The 15,761-nt window shown below is 36.4% G+C and overlaps 1 protein-coding gene across 2 annotated transcripts in view; it reads left to right on the forward strand.

The window, feature by feature from the left end:
* tnks (tankyrase) overlaps positions 1 to 15,231 on the forward strand; it is a 93,825-nt gene extending 78,594 nt beyond the window's left edge. For both annotated transcript variants that reach the window (XM_033017907.1, XM_033017908.1), the window contains 8 exons: positions 485 to 570; positions 653 to 773; positions 1,529 to 1,626; positions 2,829 to 2,903; positions 5,078 to 5,183; positions 7,110 to 7,296; positions 9,228 to 9,384; positions 10,743 to 15,231. In XM_033017907.1, the coding sequence (XP_032873798.1) occupies positions 485 to 570; positions 653 to 773; positions 1,529 to 1,626; positions 2,829 to 2,903; positions 5,078 to 5,183; positions 7,110 to 7,296; positions 9,228 to 9,384; positions 10,743 to 10,829 (917 nt within the window). In that variant the 3' untranslated portion in view covers positions 10,830 to 15,231. The remainder of the gene's footprint in view (positions 1 to 484; positions 571 to 652; positions 774 to 1,528; positions 1,627 to 2,828; positions 2,904 to 5,077; positions 5,184 to 7,109; positions 7,297 to 9,227; positions 9,385 to 10,742) is intronic.
* The last annotated feature ends 530 nt before the right edge of the window (positions 15,232 to 15,761 follow it).

Raw genomic sequence — 15,761 nt, forward strand, 5'->3', positions numbered from 1 at the left:
TGCCGCAGTCAGAGAGCCATGCTAAACAGCTATCTTCATCATTGGTGACCCTCGGACTATCCTTGATCGGACTTTTCTGGCTTTACCTTACACTAAATCTTATTCCCTTGTCATGTATCTGCACGCTGTGAATGGCTCGATTGTGGTCATGTATTGTCTTTCTGCTGACTGGATGGCACGCAGCAGAAGCATTTAACTCTACCTCAGTATATGTGACAATAAACTAAACTGAAACTCCTGCTTCTCCGGCATCCATCTACACTAGGAGAAAACTATAGTTGGTAAGTAACCTATCAAAATTGTTGTAATGCGGGAAGAAGCCAAGCCATTCGGGGAAACCCATGTGATCAAACACAGACAGAACTCAGGATTGAGATTTAACCCATTAAAAAGCAGTGAGGCTGCTGTACTATCACATGCTATTTCAGTCATTGTCACATTTGATCGTTGCAAGGTAAAAAATATTAAACATTTGTTTTTCCAGTTGTTACTGTTCTGGATATGAACATAAACCAATTCCTTAAAAGTCTAGGCTTGGAACACCTGCGTGAGATATTTGAAAGGGAACAGGTGAGTGAAAAGCAAATCTTTGCTTGACACATATATTTAAGAATTGGGATGGTGCTGGAATTTGACAATCTTTCATTTTCAGATCACATTGGATGTGCTGGCAGACATGGGACACGAAGAGCTGAAAGAAATTGGAATTAATGCCTATGGGCACCGTCACAAATTAATAAAGGGTGTCGAACGATTGCTTGGGGGACAGCAAGGTAAAGTGTTCCTTATTTTGCTTTGTAAACATGGATTCTGTAGAATTTTAAGATGGGCCACAGTTTTAAAGCACACAAAATTGATAAAGCTAAATATATTCATACTGTAGAATGTAGTTGGAATAGAGTGAGTTGAGGCTTGTTTTGAAATTGAAGCCTTTCTAAATGTAACCATAAATAAAATCTATAGAAAGTTGTATTAATGCTCCCTTTTCATCCTCTTTAATCATTAAATCAGCTCCTTACACCAGAATATTCAAGAACCCTCACACAGGAGATTTTCTAATCATTGATTCTGTGAAAAATGTGTTATTCCCAGAATCGATGGGACGTCCTCAATTCTGTGTTGTTTAACCCCAGTAGCCAAATAACGTGCTCTATGCACAATTGTTCTGTTTGTTTTTGTTTTCAGGTATATTTTCTAATGTCTGTTGGTTTCAATAGCTAACCTCTACAATTTTTAATTATTTGTGTGTGATTTTATACTCAATGGAATAAATTGGCTGCTGATGCTCTTTTAAATATTTATCTACTGATGATTACTTGTATAATATGTCATTGTGGGTCAACGACTCCTTTACGAATAAATTAATGAAATTGCCTTATACATGCAAAATGTTCTATCCTTAAAGACTTTGCACCAATGCTCTCCCCTTACATTGGCACTATCATCCCCTTACAAACCTACCTCTTCTTCAGTCTTTGAGATCATTAAATTTGTTGACAGACGTTAATGTTGATTACCCTCTCTCCAGGTGCAAATCCTTACCTGACTTTCCATTGCGCCAGCCAGGGAACCATTCTTATTGATCTTGCACCCGATGACAAAGAATACCAGTCTGTGGAGGAAGAGGTACTTTATCTCTTTGGTTTGCCAAAGTGGATGTTTTTCTGATCAAAGGGGACTTTTATTTTTTTTTTAAAGGGATGTTGTGCTTTGAAAGGTCTTGAGGTCCTGTTCGGATGCTTTTTTTTTTCTCCCAATATGTCTTTTGGCCGTTGCCTTTCTGAGTATATCATGCGCTGAAGCATTGTCCTATGTTAAAAGAACTACTCATTGTCAACTGTTTTTCATATTTTATCTAATTTCATATGTCACTTCAAGCAATGTGTTGTATTTTGTGTTGGGACCTTCTGTTCAGATCTCCAGTTTTCAAGTAGTTGCATGGTTTTTGTTACTGGAAAATAAGATCAAAATTGAAGTAGATTTTCAGTTTTCAGAACTCTTAACTGGAAAACTGATCCAGTTAAGTCGAGCTGAAACCTTTAATAAGGAGAGCCCAACTGAAAAATCGATGCCAGGCCCAATAGAGAGAGGAAAGCAAAGGCTAGATAGAAATAAAGTACTCCCCATTAAGGTGATATCTACTTGGCCATAGATTCAGTGGTTTTGAACATCTGTGTGTTTTCAGATGGAGTTGAATTATTAATTCATTGGGTACTGCAGTAATACATTCAATAATTGTTCTTAATGTCTAAAAATTACAGATTATTAGAAATTTTGGACTTGCTCTGTGTCTCATAATAAGCAAATTTTAAATCTGTGAACAGAATACAATTTAATCAGAACTAGCTTTTTTGCCATTTTATGCAATCCTATTTTGAATTGAACTTTTGGGAGACGCATGCAGATTAAAATAGCTCTTGTCCTCTTAGGGCTGTCTGGTAAAAGCAATGTAAATAGGATCTCTATTTTTTCATTTAAAGTGTTTCCTACATATAGTTATGATGTCAGTGTTAACCCTTTTTGATAATGGTAGTTTGCAGTATGTTGTTCTCCAAAGGCATCTTTGTGGTGAATATATTTAAATACAGAAGAAGTAAAATATTGTCACTAACTAATACATAAATTTGTAGAGTTTAATATATCAATGGAATATAGCATTTAAAAGTGTGAAACACTGTGATATTCAGATGCTGACAGAAGCAGTTTTTATAAGAAACAAAATACATACCTTCTGTCCTCGTGACATCTTTTCATTGTATCAAGTATATTGATTTCAACGTCTGGTCCTATTACACAGAAAGGGAACTAACAAAGATATTGTCATTTAGATGCAAAGTACAATCCGTGAACACAGAGATGGTGGGACAGCAGGTGGAGTTTTTAATAGGTATCATATTATTAAGGTAAGAAAGAATTAACATTTTAATACTCAATAGTTATTTGAGTTTGGATTTATTGAGAATTCCAATAGCGACAAAAAATTATTTTAAATTTGAATCAGTGTCATACAGCACAGAAACAGGCCCTTCAGCCCAACTCATCCATGCCAATCAAGATGCACCATCTAAGCTAGTCCCATTTGCCTGCGTTTGGCCTAAATCCCTCCAAACCTTTCCAATTTAATTGAAGTCAGTTCAGAATTCTGGGGATGAAGACTCGACTTTTTCGGTCTTTTCCCTAATTGCTTAGACAATATTGGTTACTTTCATGCATTTAGATATGATAGGATGGGGACTAGTGACCTTGACCATTAACCCAGTAGAAGGTAAATTTAAAAATAAATACATGTGGGATATATTGTTGACCATTGTCACAAAATACCTTCAGGGAAAGAAAACTACTCTGACCTGGCCTAAATGCAATTCCGCTCCCACTTACATGATCAATTTGTGACTATCCTTTGAAATTGCCAATCTGCCCAAACAGTTCACGCAATCAGGGAGAGACTAAACAACGGAATAAAGTAATCATTTCTGAGAGTCTTTGACCCGCAACATTAATTCTGCTTCATTTTACGTAGGTACTGTCTAACCTGCTGTGCATGTCCAGCAATTTTTTCAAATTTCTCATTCACACATGTACATTTTTGAGGGGGTTTTTTTTCAACAAGAATACTGATTTTTCCCAGCGATGTCCATACCTTTGAACAAACTTTAATTGGCAGTGGGATGTTGATCTGACCCATGTAGAGCTGCATACATCCTGAGAATCAATACCTTTTCTCTGATATTGGCTCAAACCCACACCACTGAGACTTCTGGAATAAATGGCAGTTCACTCTGGGAATGTCAGAGAAGCTTGATACTCCCGTATAAATGTGTATGAGCATGAAGCCTTGCACCTGTTGCAAGGTACTTGCCTGCCATTTCCCAACGGTACTCCAGTGTTTGACTTCTTATGAAGTTTAGGAGCAGGGTATCACCTTCCTATAATCCCCCACCTACGTTACGGCAGTCAATCCGATACCAACTTGAAATCATCTGATTGTTTCAGTGTTTAAAAAGGCAATGTGATAGAAACATTGCACTTAGTTCTCCATTCTATTGCTCACATGGGGCTTGAACTGATGGTTATTAAAAAGGTTATTGAATTATGGTAAAAGTCAAACTGGTGTTTACGGCAATTAGGTTATTTATGGGAGGAACTGCCCTTAATGTCTAGTCAGATCTATCTCAAGTCCCTACAATCGTCACTTTTCTTAACTGCCCTCCAGAACTACCATCCAGCTGAACAAAAAAGAGATGGCCTTACTGAAGTCGAGCACAGGTCTTTGGTGAAAATTTGCGCTTGGTACCATTTTGCCAAACACTTGCACTGTGTCCACCAAGACCTACTGGATCTCCCAGTTGCTAACCATCTTAACTCCCATTCCCATCCTGGCCTTCATCTTGGGCCTCCTCCATTACCAGAGTGAGGCCACATACAAACTGGGGGAACATCACCTCATATTCCACTTGGGTAGCTTACAACTCAATAGTGTGAGCGTTGAATTCTCCAATTTTAGGTAACTAACCTCCAACCTCCCCCCCCCCCCCCCTTTTTTTTAAATCCGTATCTACTTATCACCAGGCTTCATCCAACCCTGTCTCTCTTCCAGCTATATTTCCCAACCCCCCACCACAATCAATCTGGAAGTGCCCTCACCTGTTGTTAGTCTGTGTTCCCCAGACATGTTGCCTGACCTGCTGAGTTACACCAGCACTTTGTGTCTTTTTATGTAAACCAGCGTCTGCAGTTCCTTGTTTCTCCAGCTGTTCCAAGCTACCTTGATGCCAAACTAATGTATAGCACCACTGCCTTCAGGGCAATAACAAATAAGCAATAAATGCTATATTTTCTAGTGACACCCACATCCCAAGACTGAATAGTCCAAAGTATTATATTAGAACAGGGCACTTACTTTATTGTAGTAAAGATCTTAGCTCTCTAGTTTTGGACCATTTCCATTACATCCTGAGTGAGTACTGATTTGGGATGGAGCATTACTTTACACAGTGAGGTACACACCTCGGTCATCTAGTTTAAATGAAAATCTGTTTGGTATTTTTGGTTTAAGTATTTTTAAAATACTTTTCAGATTCAAAAAGTTGTGAACAAAAAACTTCGGGAACGGTTCATTCACCGACAGAAGGAGGTAGCAGAAGAAAATCATAATCATCACAATGAAAGGATGCTCTTTCACGGTGAGTCTCTGAAAACCTCAAAGTAAAGAAAGCTTTCCATGCTTGGTATAACAGAAAATCACAGTTCCGTGGTGCTCACCATTGTGTTTTTTGCTTACTCTGTTCTATAGGTAAAATTGTATAAAAGAAGAAGTCCAACTTACTTTTTTCCCCCCCCCCCCCCCCCCTCTCTCCACCCAAATTAAATTAAGGAGCTCCTGCTTAGTCAGTAATAGAATTAGTTATGAAATAAAAAGGTCTCAACAATTTTCCCTTTAGCATTCAATTAATGTCAAAACCCTCAATTAATAGATGAGCAAAGGAATGACAATGTAAAAGACCAAATAGATTATAGATTTTGTCATCTGAGTTCTAATGTCCAGATAAAAAGTTTACATTATGACTAACCTAACATGATGCTTCCAGCTAGTCTGTCAAGATTCCGTACAAAATTTCAAAATCTGTCCTCAAATAATTTTCTTGCACATGTCTTTATGATGTAATGTTTTGTACTGGAAAAAGCCCTTCCCCTGTGTTAGTCTGCTCCTCCACTCAAGGAAATTCCGAATTAAATTGATGAGCATTGCGTGTAAATCTATTGGCATAAGGTTACTTTCTCTTTGTAAATGCCAGATCCCCTCAGGAAATCTGATGAGTTATCCATGTAATTCTTGATTGACATGGGAGAACCCATGGTGCTGCAGCTTCTCATCCTGAATCAGTACTGAAACCAGACATTAGCACCAATTCCACACCAACGTAAATTTAACTACTTGTTTCAAAGTCCAACAGATAATAGTGAAAGCATTGCCTTTAATTCTACTGCCCATAAGAGCATCTCAAAGCATTCCACTTCAACAAATTTTCATATGTAGCATTTGGCTTCATAAAATTTGCTGGTCTATAATAAGGGAGCTGGCATCAAGAAAGTTAGCAAATAAGGTTTAGGAGAGTTAAACTGGATTCATGGATTGGACATTGCTGGAGTTCTATGAGGACATGTGTAAAATAATAAATGAGTAGTCCCAATTGAGTAGTCCCAATAGATGTATATAGAAATTTTCGTAAGTTTTTTTTAAAGCCCCACAGGAAGTTGTTCATCTTGGTCAAAAAATAGTAATATTTCACTATATTGGAGATGACTTAGTAAGATTATATGGGGATTGCTGTGACCACATCTAGATCATTGGGTAGGATAGCACTGCAGATGAAAAAGTACTAACTCTTTCACAGATGCTGGTTTAAATCTAAGGCAGACACAAAATGCTATATTGTGTGGAGATTTGACCTTAAAAAAAACTGATTCTTGCTTTGGAAAAAATGTAGCAAAGATTCTCCTGACTAGTTAGTGCGATGATAGGGGGGCCTTATGAGGTCAATTAGGCTAGGCCAGTATTCTCATGAGTTCAGAAGAATGAGCAGTGACTAATTTGAATGCACAAATTACTTATCGGATTGACAGATAAAATTCAGGGAGAATATTTCCCTTGGCTATGATATCAAGAAACTAGGAGTCACAGTCTCAGAAATAGGAGCATGGTTTGAGAAGAGGAAATATGTCATCACAGTGGGTTTTCAATCTTTTGTATTCTCCACCATGGAGGAGTGTAGAGGCTTGGTTTTTGTCTTCAAAACTAATAGTGAAAGGCTCATAGATTTTAAAAGAATATTTGGACAGAGCAGAAAAATATGAATGAAATTGGTCAGCTCTGATTTTGTTGAAGGACGGGCTGGGCTGGGCTCAAATGGCCTGCTAATGTTCCTTGCATTCATCTATGTATATTTCAAATGTTGATTCAGTTATTTAACCACTGGCAGCTACAGGATGGGCAATAAACAATGTAGACAAATAGCTTTTTAATTATTTATTGTTAATGCCAGAGAATATTTGGAATTTAATAATTCTATCCATACTGTGCAAATTTGAATTTTGATTTTTCTTTCCAGGTTCTCCATTCATCAATGCTATCATTTATAAAGGGTTTGATGAAAGGCATGCATATATCGGTGGGATGTTTGGTGCAGGCATTTACTTTGCGGAGAATTCTTCAAAAAGTAATCAGTATGTCTACGGCATTGGAGGGGGTACTGGATGTCCAACTCATAAAGATCGGTCATGTTACATATGCCACAGGTAAAGACAATGTTACTGGTGCAGTAAATGTCTCAGCTTTGACTGTATTTGAAATGGAATATGTGCCTGATAATTCAGTACACCATTCAACTAGTGAGGAGAAAATATTTAAACATGCTGCTTCGTGTCATAGTCGATATCTATTTCACCAAAAACAGATTATTTTATGATTTCTTCCTTGTTTGATAAATCAGTTTCCTATCCATGTACTTGTCCAAGTGTCTTTTAAATGCTTGTGTTCTTTTTATTTGTATGGCTGTATGGTAACTCAAATCTCACTGTACCAATTGGTGCATGTGCCAATAAATGTAACTTAAACTTGAAATGCTCACTTGCCTGAACCACCACATCTGCTTGTTCCATATACTCACCGTGCTCTTAGAGTAAAAGGTATCCACCATGTTCCTAGTAAATCTTGCCCCTCTCACTAAACGTATGTTCTCTGGTTCTTGATTCCCCTACTCTGTGTAAAATAATCTGTGCATGCACCTTATCTATTCCCCTCATGATTTTATAGACCTCCATAAGATCACCCTTCTGCGCTCTAAGGAATAAAGTCCTACCCAATCTTTCCCTACTGCTCATGCCCTCGTGTCCGGGCAATCCTCATAAATCTTCTCTGCATTCTTTCCAGCTTAATAACATACTTCCTATAGCAGGGTGACGAAAACAGAGCACAATACTCTAATACGGCCTAACCAATGTCTTGTACAATGAATGGTAAGATAACATCCCTACTTTTATATTCAACATCCAGACTGATGAAAGCCAATGTCCCAAAATTTTCTTTACTACCCTATCTACCTGTAATGCCACTCACAGGGAATTATGTATCTGCATTCCTAGATCCTTCTGCTTTGCAACACCACACAGGCCCCTAACATTGACTGAAGGACGTGCCCTGGTATGACTTCCCAAATTGAAATGCCTCACGCTTAGAAACTGATCAATTCCTGTTGTAATTTTTGATAACCATCTTCAATGTGTATAATACCAACTACTTTAGTGTCATCTGCAAACTTACTAATCATGCCTTGTACATTCTTATCCAAATCGTTGACATAAGCCACAACAGCAATGGGTTCAGCACCGATCCCTGAGGCACACCACTAGTCACTTCCTTCAACTAAGCTAATTCTGTATCCATTTAACCAGCTCTCCCTGGGCCCCACATTGCCATTCTCATAATGTTATGCACACTGCCCAAGGCCCTGGAGTATTCCTGCTTTTGTTAGTCCTATGGAGAAGTTTGCTTGTCTACTGATAACCAAAATTCTAGCTTCCCCTTTCATTTTTCATCTGCTGTTGGACCTGCTTTTTTTTCCCAGCATTTTCTGTTTTGATTGAATGCACTAACTAGATTTCAAACTCTGCATAGTTAACATACGACATCTTTATTAGTGGCATGGTTATAACTCATTCTCTGCTGTGGCAAACCAGAAAGGGCAAAAGCTTTCATCCAGTGGTCTGGGAACTTAACTGCTTCTGTTATCTCAATCAGAAGGCAACTCTGACAACTGGCTTCCTGTAATGTATAACCCAGCAAAATTCTGCAGGTGCTCAGTCAAGTTTAACATAGAAAGTAGACTTGTAGCAAAGGCAATATGTTTTTATGATCTTTTGCCTCCCTCCCCTCCCTCTGTCCATCCAGACATTTTATATTAAAGATAGTTGTGCATCACTCACCTACCTCAATTTTTTTCTTGGATTAAATTTTAAATAGCATTATATCTGGGTTCATTTAGGCTTCCTAAACCTCACGACATCAAACTAGGTAAGTATTGTATACTTTATGTGCATTATGTCCGAATATGGTCTAATGCTGAAGGGATACTTTAGACTTGTTTATACCATGCATTTTCCGTGGTTGAATGTAAAATGTAGCATTTTTTGTATATTTGTTTCTAAAGAATACTTTATTTCAATTGCAGACACATGCTCTTCTGTAGAGTAACACTTGGGAAGTCATTTCTACAGTTCAGTGCAATGAAGATGGCTCATGCCCCACCAGGTCATCATTCTGTGATTGGAAGACCTAGTGTCAATGGGCTTGCTTATGCAGAATATGTTATCTACAGAGGAGAGCAGGTGATGAATTATCTGGATATTAAATTCACTTCAGCTATAGAAGAATGTAAAACAAGTAAATTAGCAAATAAAAACCCACTAAAAGTGGATCAGCACCATCATGCAAGCTGAAAGTTCTTCCTGTTAAATTCATTATGACCATATTTAATTTAATGTTTTTTGCCCAACTCAAGAAGTAGTCTAATTTAAGGTGAATCCATTTTATGACCTGATCTTGAGTGTTTCTAATGGAACTGCATTTTATTTCATGGAGATTTATTGTGACCACTGTCCATCTTGTGAGATAATATATAATTATATCAGATGTTATGATTTTAATAACAGCTCACAAGGTGATATAACTTTTGAAGTAGTGTAACAAAATCTGCCTACGATAAAATAGTAAGAACCTGTGACCTAGCCTTAACTCATTTAATGTTAACCCACCTTGTTAGATTTAATATGACCTCTCGGAAAATGACAATGTGATCTCTGCTCTTTTCTGGTGATAATTTATGGATGATAATTGAATCTGATTTCCTTTCAATTTGTGAAATAGTTTCTGACTTCAGTCCACCTCATAAGAATGTTTAACATAACAAACCCATTTCAATAGGTTCTTTAATATTCCTGCTTACTAATTTGTGAAGTTGTTTGACTTTAACCCAGTTTATGAAGTTTGGGGGTGGGGGTTAAACAATTTTGATCTAATCCAATTAGTGTTTAATTTCACTTATTAATTTCACAAAGTAGATTCATATTATCTCTGCCCAACCCATCAAACTGCAATGCAGCTATTGTTGATTCCATGAACTAGCCATGTGACATCAAGCCATTTTGTGAAATAATTTGACGTAACTCGCAATTATGCGGCAGTTTGAAAGCAAACTCAATACTAGCATTTATTTCAAGAGGGCTGGTATACGAAAGCAGGTGGGTCTTAAAAACATCCAAAGAGCAATCTTAAAGCAAGGAATTTTCCATGTATACAGGCCAGCATTTCTCCTTGGTTAATTAGTATTTAACCAAGTTCTTAGTATTTCTCCTTGGTCAATACTAAGAACTTGTTAGTATGATTGCTGGTATTTACTATGAAGAGCATGCTTCCATTGGTCAGCTCTAGAGATGCTCACAGTAACATATGGTGCTCACCCATTCTTTAGGTGTTGGATGTAATGTACTAATCACAAAGTTAAGTGGCTTGAACAGGTAGTGAGGAAATGGCGCTTCTAGAGTTTGTTTTATATATTCTTAACATTTTGTCCTTCAACAATGTTTATCTGGCAGACTTTAAAATATTTGGAAAATGTAGATTGAATTAAACAAAATATCAGGTTTTAAGTTGCTTATGTACTGTTCTTGTTATTTTGCCTATCCAGGCATATCCAGAATACCTCATCACATACCAGATCCTGAAGCCAGAAAGTGCATCAAAGCAGATAACATCAAGTGAACAGAAGTCATAGTACAAGTCAAACCTTGGCACCAAAGTGAACTTGTGATGAATGCCTTTCCATCTGACTGTTACAGTATTTATTTGAGAGAATTTTTAAAATTATACTGGTGTTTCAGTTTCTAATTCTCCTCCTCTCCCTCGAAGGAACCTTAACTTTACATTACTACCGAACTCCATAATTGAGTCCCAACCTTTCAAAAATTGTTACTTATTTTTGAGTTACAAAGTTTTTTCCCCCTCATCTTATTTGTCAAATAATTGGACCTTTGGAGTGCTGTTAATTGGAAGCATCGGAGAACTGCTTAAAATGTACTTCTGCGTGGCTTCTTTGCTTGATCGCAGTAGTTGTAATCATAGTCGATTGAAGTTGTGTTATCAGTTTTATCACCGTTGTTACATTTTAGCTGGCCAATGTATCTAACAAATTTGTCACTGTAACATCTGCCAAAAGAGCCACAGAGGTGGCCTGTTTCACAAGAAAATTAAGTTGCTTCATGAAAGCCAATGAATAAAAATATTCTGTAAATCAGTGGTAAGGCAGCTTCAGCCAAATCAGTGAAGCAAGAACTCTTGGCTCACTGCGTTGCATAACACTGTTTACTTGCATGTCAGTTAAAGTACATAGTGGGATTCTTGAGACAGGTAATTTTCATGGGTAAGACTTCCAAGTAGGCATTTGCTTTACCAAGCTGTAAAAATTGGATGTTTTGGATAAACAATGAAGTTTTGCACTTTTATATAACCAGAATTAAAATTTTGACATTCTATATGATTTACATGAAAAATACACGTTTGACCATAGCTAAAAACAAATCTGGTTAATGGCCGATGTCCATTAAATAGGTAAGATTTGTCACTCAGCAACAGGTGGCAACACTTGCTCATGTCCAGTGTGGACAGAATGAAATCAGCTGACGACTAATACTTTGTTGTTTTTTGCTTGATTATCCTCTTTGAAATGATGCTGGAGCAAAAATTGGCTTGATATTTTCTACTTCAACCCAGTTGAGGAGTATTATCGATTTTTAAATTTAAATGGAAAAAATGTAGCTCACTTTATAAAGCTTTGCTAATCCTGATATCCTGTGAGCTTTGATTGGGTATTGAGAATGGTTGTGAGTAGCTATATTATATTTTGTTCTGGCACCTTTATTAAGATAGCAAAGCCCACAACTACAAAATCAGGATTTCTCTGGAATCCTGTCATTAAACTGTAACGTTTTACATAGAATTCCATCATTTTTAAAAAGATTAATCTCAAAATTGAGCCATACTGATGTCCAAAAACTGCACTGATACACATTCTAACCTGAGGCTATAAAGTAATCACTGAAGAATAATCTCACAGTTTCCCAGAAAAAAAAATGGAATTTATTCAGTAGCTTTAAAGAAAACTAAAAGGTAATTTAGAATGTAATAATTTACTGAAAGTTAACACAAGTGAGTGTGCAGATTATCTCATTATGTAGCAGATTCTATGATTTTATATGCTACTTGAGTCTGGCTGATTGTTTACCCGTGAATGTACATTATTAGATTTAATATCCCACTGCACTATGAGAATCTTGGATTTTGTTTGGAGAAGGAGGAATATCACAACTTGGGAAGGAAGGTAAAAGTACAGTTCATATTTATTTTCCATCCATGACGGTTTCATATCTGTCAGAGTTGATGTTCACATGCACCTTGAACTGTGTGCTACTTGCAGTGTACAGCAAAATTGACATTTACTGTTATTGGGGTAGTTGAAACTTGTTACCATGTTTTTCTTGTGTTTTGCACTCTGCGTTTAGTGTATTTTGCTTCTTGTTATCTGGTCTCTGATATGCTGATGCTAATCGTATCCTTGACTGGGTGTGTTCTGTTCATTTAAATAGTTTCAATCACTTTGGAGTAGTGTCATATTGTAAATGGCATATTTCATTTTGTAATGCTTTACCTTAATATTCAGAGTCATGAAATGTAATTGAATTAATCACAACCTGTAGACAATTCATTGCATTTGTAAAATACATCACATTCCTCTGTTTGGTTTTGTTACTGGTGGACAAACGTGGCATCTTCTGAACAACAGAATCATTGATGGTCTGCAGCGCTGAAATATCAAAATTATTTATAAAGAAGAAGAATTATTTTGACTATCCAAAGGTGACTTAATTGGGGGAGAGGGTAATGTGACTTGATGTAAATGCATTTGAAAAATGTTAAATTTAAGAATTATTCATAATTCATAATTAATATTTAATGCAAACGTGTATCTAACCTATTCTTGAATTACATGAACTGTCAAAGGATGGTGATGATATGGTTATATTGTTCCTGAAAATCAACTTCCTGGCAGCATCAATGAATCAGTTTTATTAGTTAGATGTACACTGAGCTGGTGGAATTGATTGACCTTCAATTTCTTAAATAATGACATTGAGTGTAAATATATACCACACACAAGGCCCTGATGTTACACGGGAATAATTATCTTAGGAAAAGTGACTTGGAGTTGCAACCTTATTACAGCAAACTATTGCAAAAATATATATTCTATTCTGCAAACATGAAGCTATGTGATTGAAGTCAAATTTATTTTATGGCAAACTTCACAGCAGTGTTCTTGCCATTTAACCTAGTTTTACGTGGATTTGTTTTATAATTGGCATTAAACTGGCTGTTACATCTAACTAGCAATACCTCTGCCCGTTGCATTGAGCTTCCTGGCTGCCTTCAATACTCAATTTGTGAATATGGATTGACACTTACAACTAAAGGTAAATTGTATCCTTCCAAATCATGCCCCGTGCAAATAAATACAGCTTTATTTACAAATGCCACAATGTCATTTTGTATTTCAATTTTTATCCTGTTTTATTTATTGTCAAGTTATCAGCACTCATTCTTTTGCCGGCTTGTTAGATGTGGCCCTTTTTTTCTGGAAGTGAGTCCGCATGAGCCTTTTTAAAAAGACATGGAAAAGCTTGCCTGTAGTGTGGTCAACAGCGCGTTGCAAACTTTAATTTTTTGAGCCTGTCTAAATTCCCAAAGTATGAATAATTACCTTTTGGTGTGCTTTATAGCAAAATGACTGCAGTATAGCTTTGATGTGATGACCTTGTTTGCACAATTATTTTACTCTTATATTTAACGATTCAGATTAATGCTGCATTTGTATATCCATTAATTTTATATTTTGCATAGATAATCAAGTCTTAGAGCAAGTTCTCTTGTTTTGGCATTTCTCTTTTGTCTTGACGTAACGAAATTGCACATGTACCAATATGTTTGCTTGCCTGCAAGTCAATAGCAATGAGTGGGCAACAGATGCTGTAATATACAAAACAATGGGCACAGATCATTACTCCTCATAGTTTTACCATGTACCAACTGGGAAATAATGACAACGGAAGAACAGTTGGAAACTAAGTCATCTTTTGAATGAAAATTAATTTCATTAACAAGAGTTTTTTTCCAATTTGGGTTTTTTTGGTAGTTTTTAACACTAACAAGAACGATAGCCTCCCATCAAATGCATCACGGTCTTCCTAGGTTGTAACCAAATTAGGTGTTTGTAGCCTTTTAATGTGTATCTGAACAGTATGTAAAAATGTGACTGATGATTCCATGCAAGGATTGTGGGTGCTTTCTCGATTTGATTCGCTCCAAACATATCACACTGACAGACAACTATAGACAGTTGCCTTAATAATTCAGCTCCCTTTGATAAATTGACATATGAGTCACTTAAAGTATGCCAGGATTCAAGCAAAAAATAATTGATTCTTAATCGTAAGAGAGTTGTCCACACTAACTACATTCTGAATGCATTTTCCCTTATTTCAGCTTCCCCTTTAGATTAATTTGTTTTTTCCTTTTATTCCTTTCCTAGATTACCATTTACAGTATATGTTACAGAATGTATTATGTATTGTACTTGATAAATCAAGTGACCTTCTGTTTTGTATTTTACTTTGTAATTATGGTATTTTTAATATGCACATTTTGTCAATACAAGGTGCTAATGTTTTTTTGCCGGCAAACACTTGAAATGGGTGTTGAGTAATTTAATATAGATATAGATGCCATTTACTTTTCCAGTGGCTTGAAATTGTACGTATAAAAATGGAGACTGTACATATGTATTTTAGTTTGTAAATGTATTGGTAGTAATTTCAGTGAAAATAATGTTGGAAATGTGAATATGTCTACACCAACAAGGATGGGAAAGTTGTAAACTTGATTGGTATAAATAGGTGTTTTTATTGTAATTGGAATCTTGATATTTTTCCTTTTGTTTCAGTTTCTGATTAATTCCATAATTTGGAGTGTACAGCCCTGTGTAAGGTTCGACTTGTAAAGATGTACTAAATTGTGATGTATGTGGTACTGAAGTAACTTAATAAACTGCAGTGATGCCAATTTGATGAAATGTGTGATTTTATAATCTTTCCCACAGGTTACAAAAAGATCAACTGCTGGTGTAGGTTTTCAACTTACAAACTAACATTGGTTCAGGATCAAATCCATTTGATGAACCATCTTGCATAACTTTCAGAAGGATCAGTCCAACTCTAAATAGAATTTGTTCTGGGTTGCATTGAGTATTATCTCAATGCTTCTCTCAACTGGCTCCTTTTGTGTTGTGGAAGTGCAACACATGGTAAAAGCTTGATAGTTTAAGAAAATATTAATATTTTAATCTTTTTGTAAACCATTATTATTTTATTCTCCTGTTTGCTATTTTTAATAGTCAAGTTTTCTGCAAATTTGCTGATGTTACTTTGAATCCCTTCATCCAAATCATTGATGTATATTGTAAATAGCTGCGGTCCCAGCACCGAGCCTTGCGGCACACCACTAGTCACTGCCTGCCATTCTGAAAGGGACCTGTTAATCCCTACTCTTTGTTTCCTGTCTGCCAACCACTTCTCTATCCATGTCAGCACTCTACCCC

This window comes from Amblyraja radiata, chromosome 3, assembly GCF_010909765.2.
Source record: "Amblyraja radiata isolate CabotCenter1 chromosome 3, sAmbRad1.1.pri, whole genome shotgun sequence".
NCBI lineage: Eukaryota > Metazoa > Chordata > Chondrichthyes > Rajiformes > Rajidae > Amblyraja > Amblyraja radiata.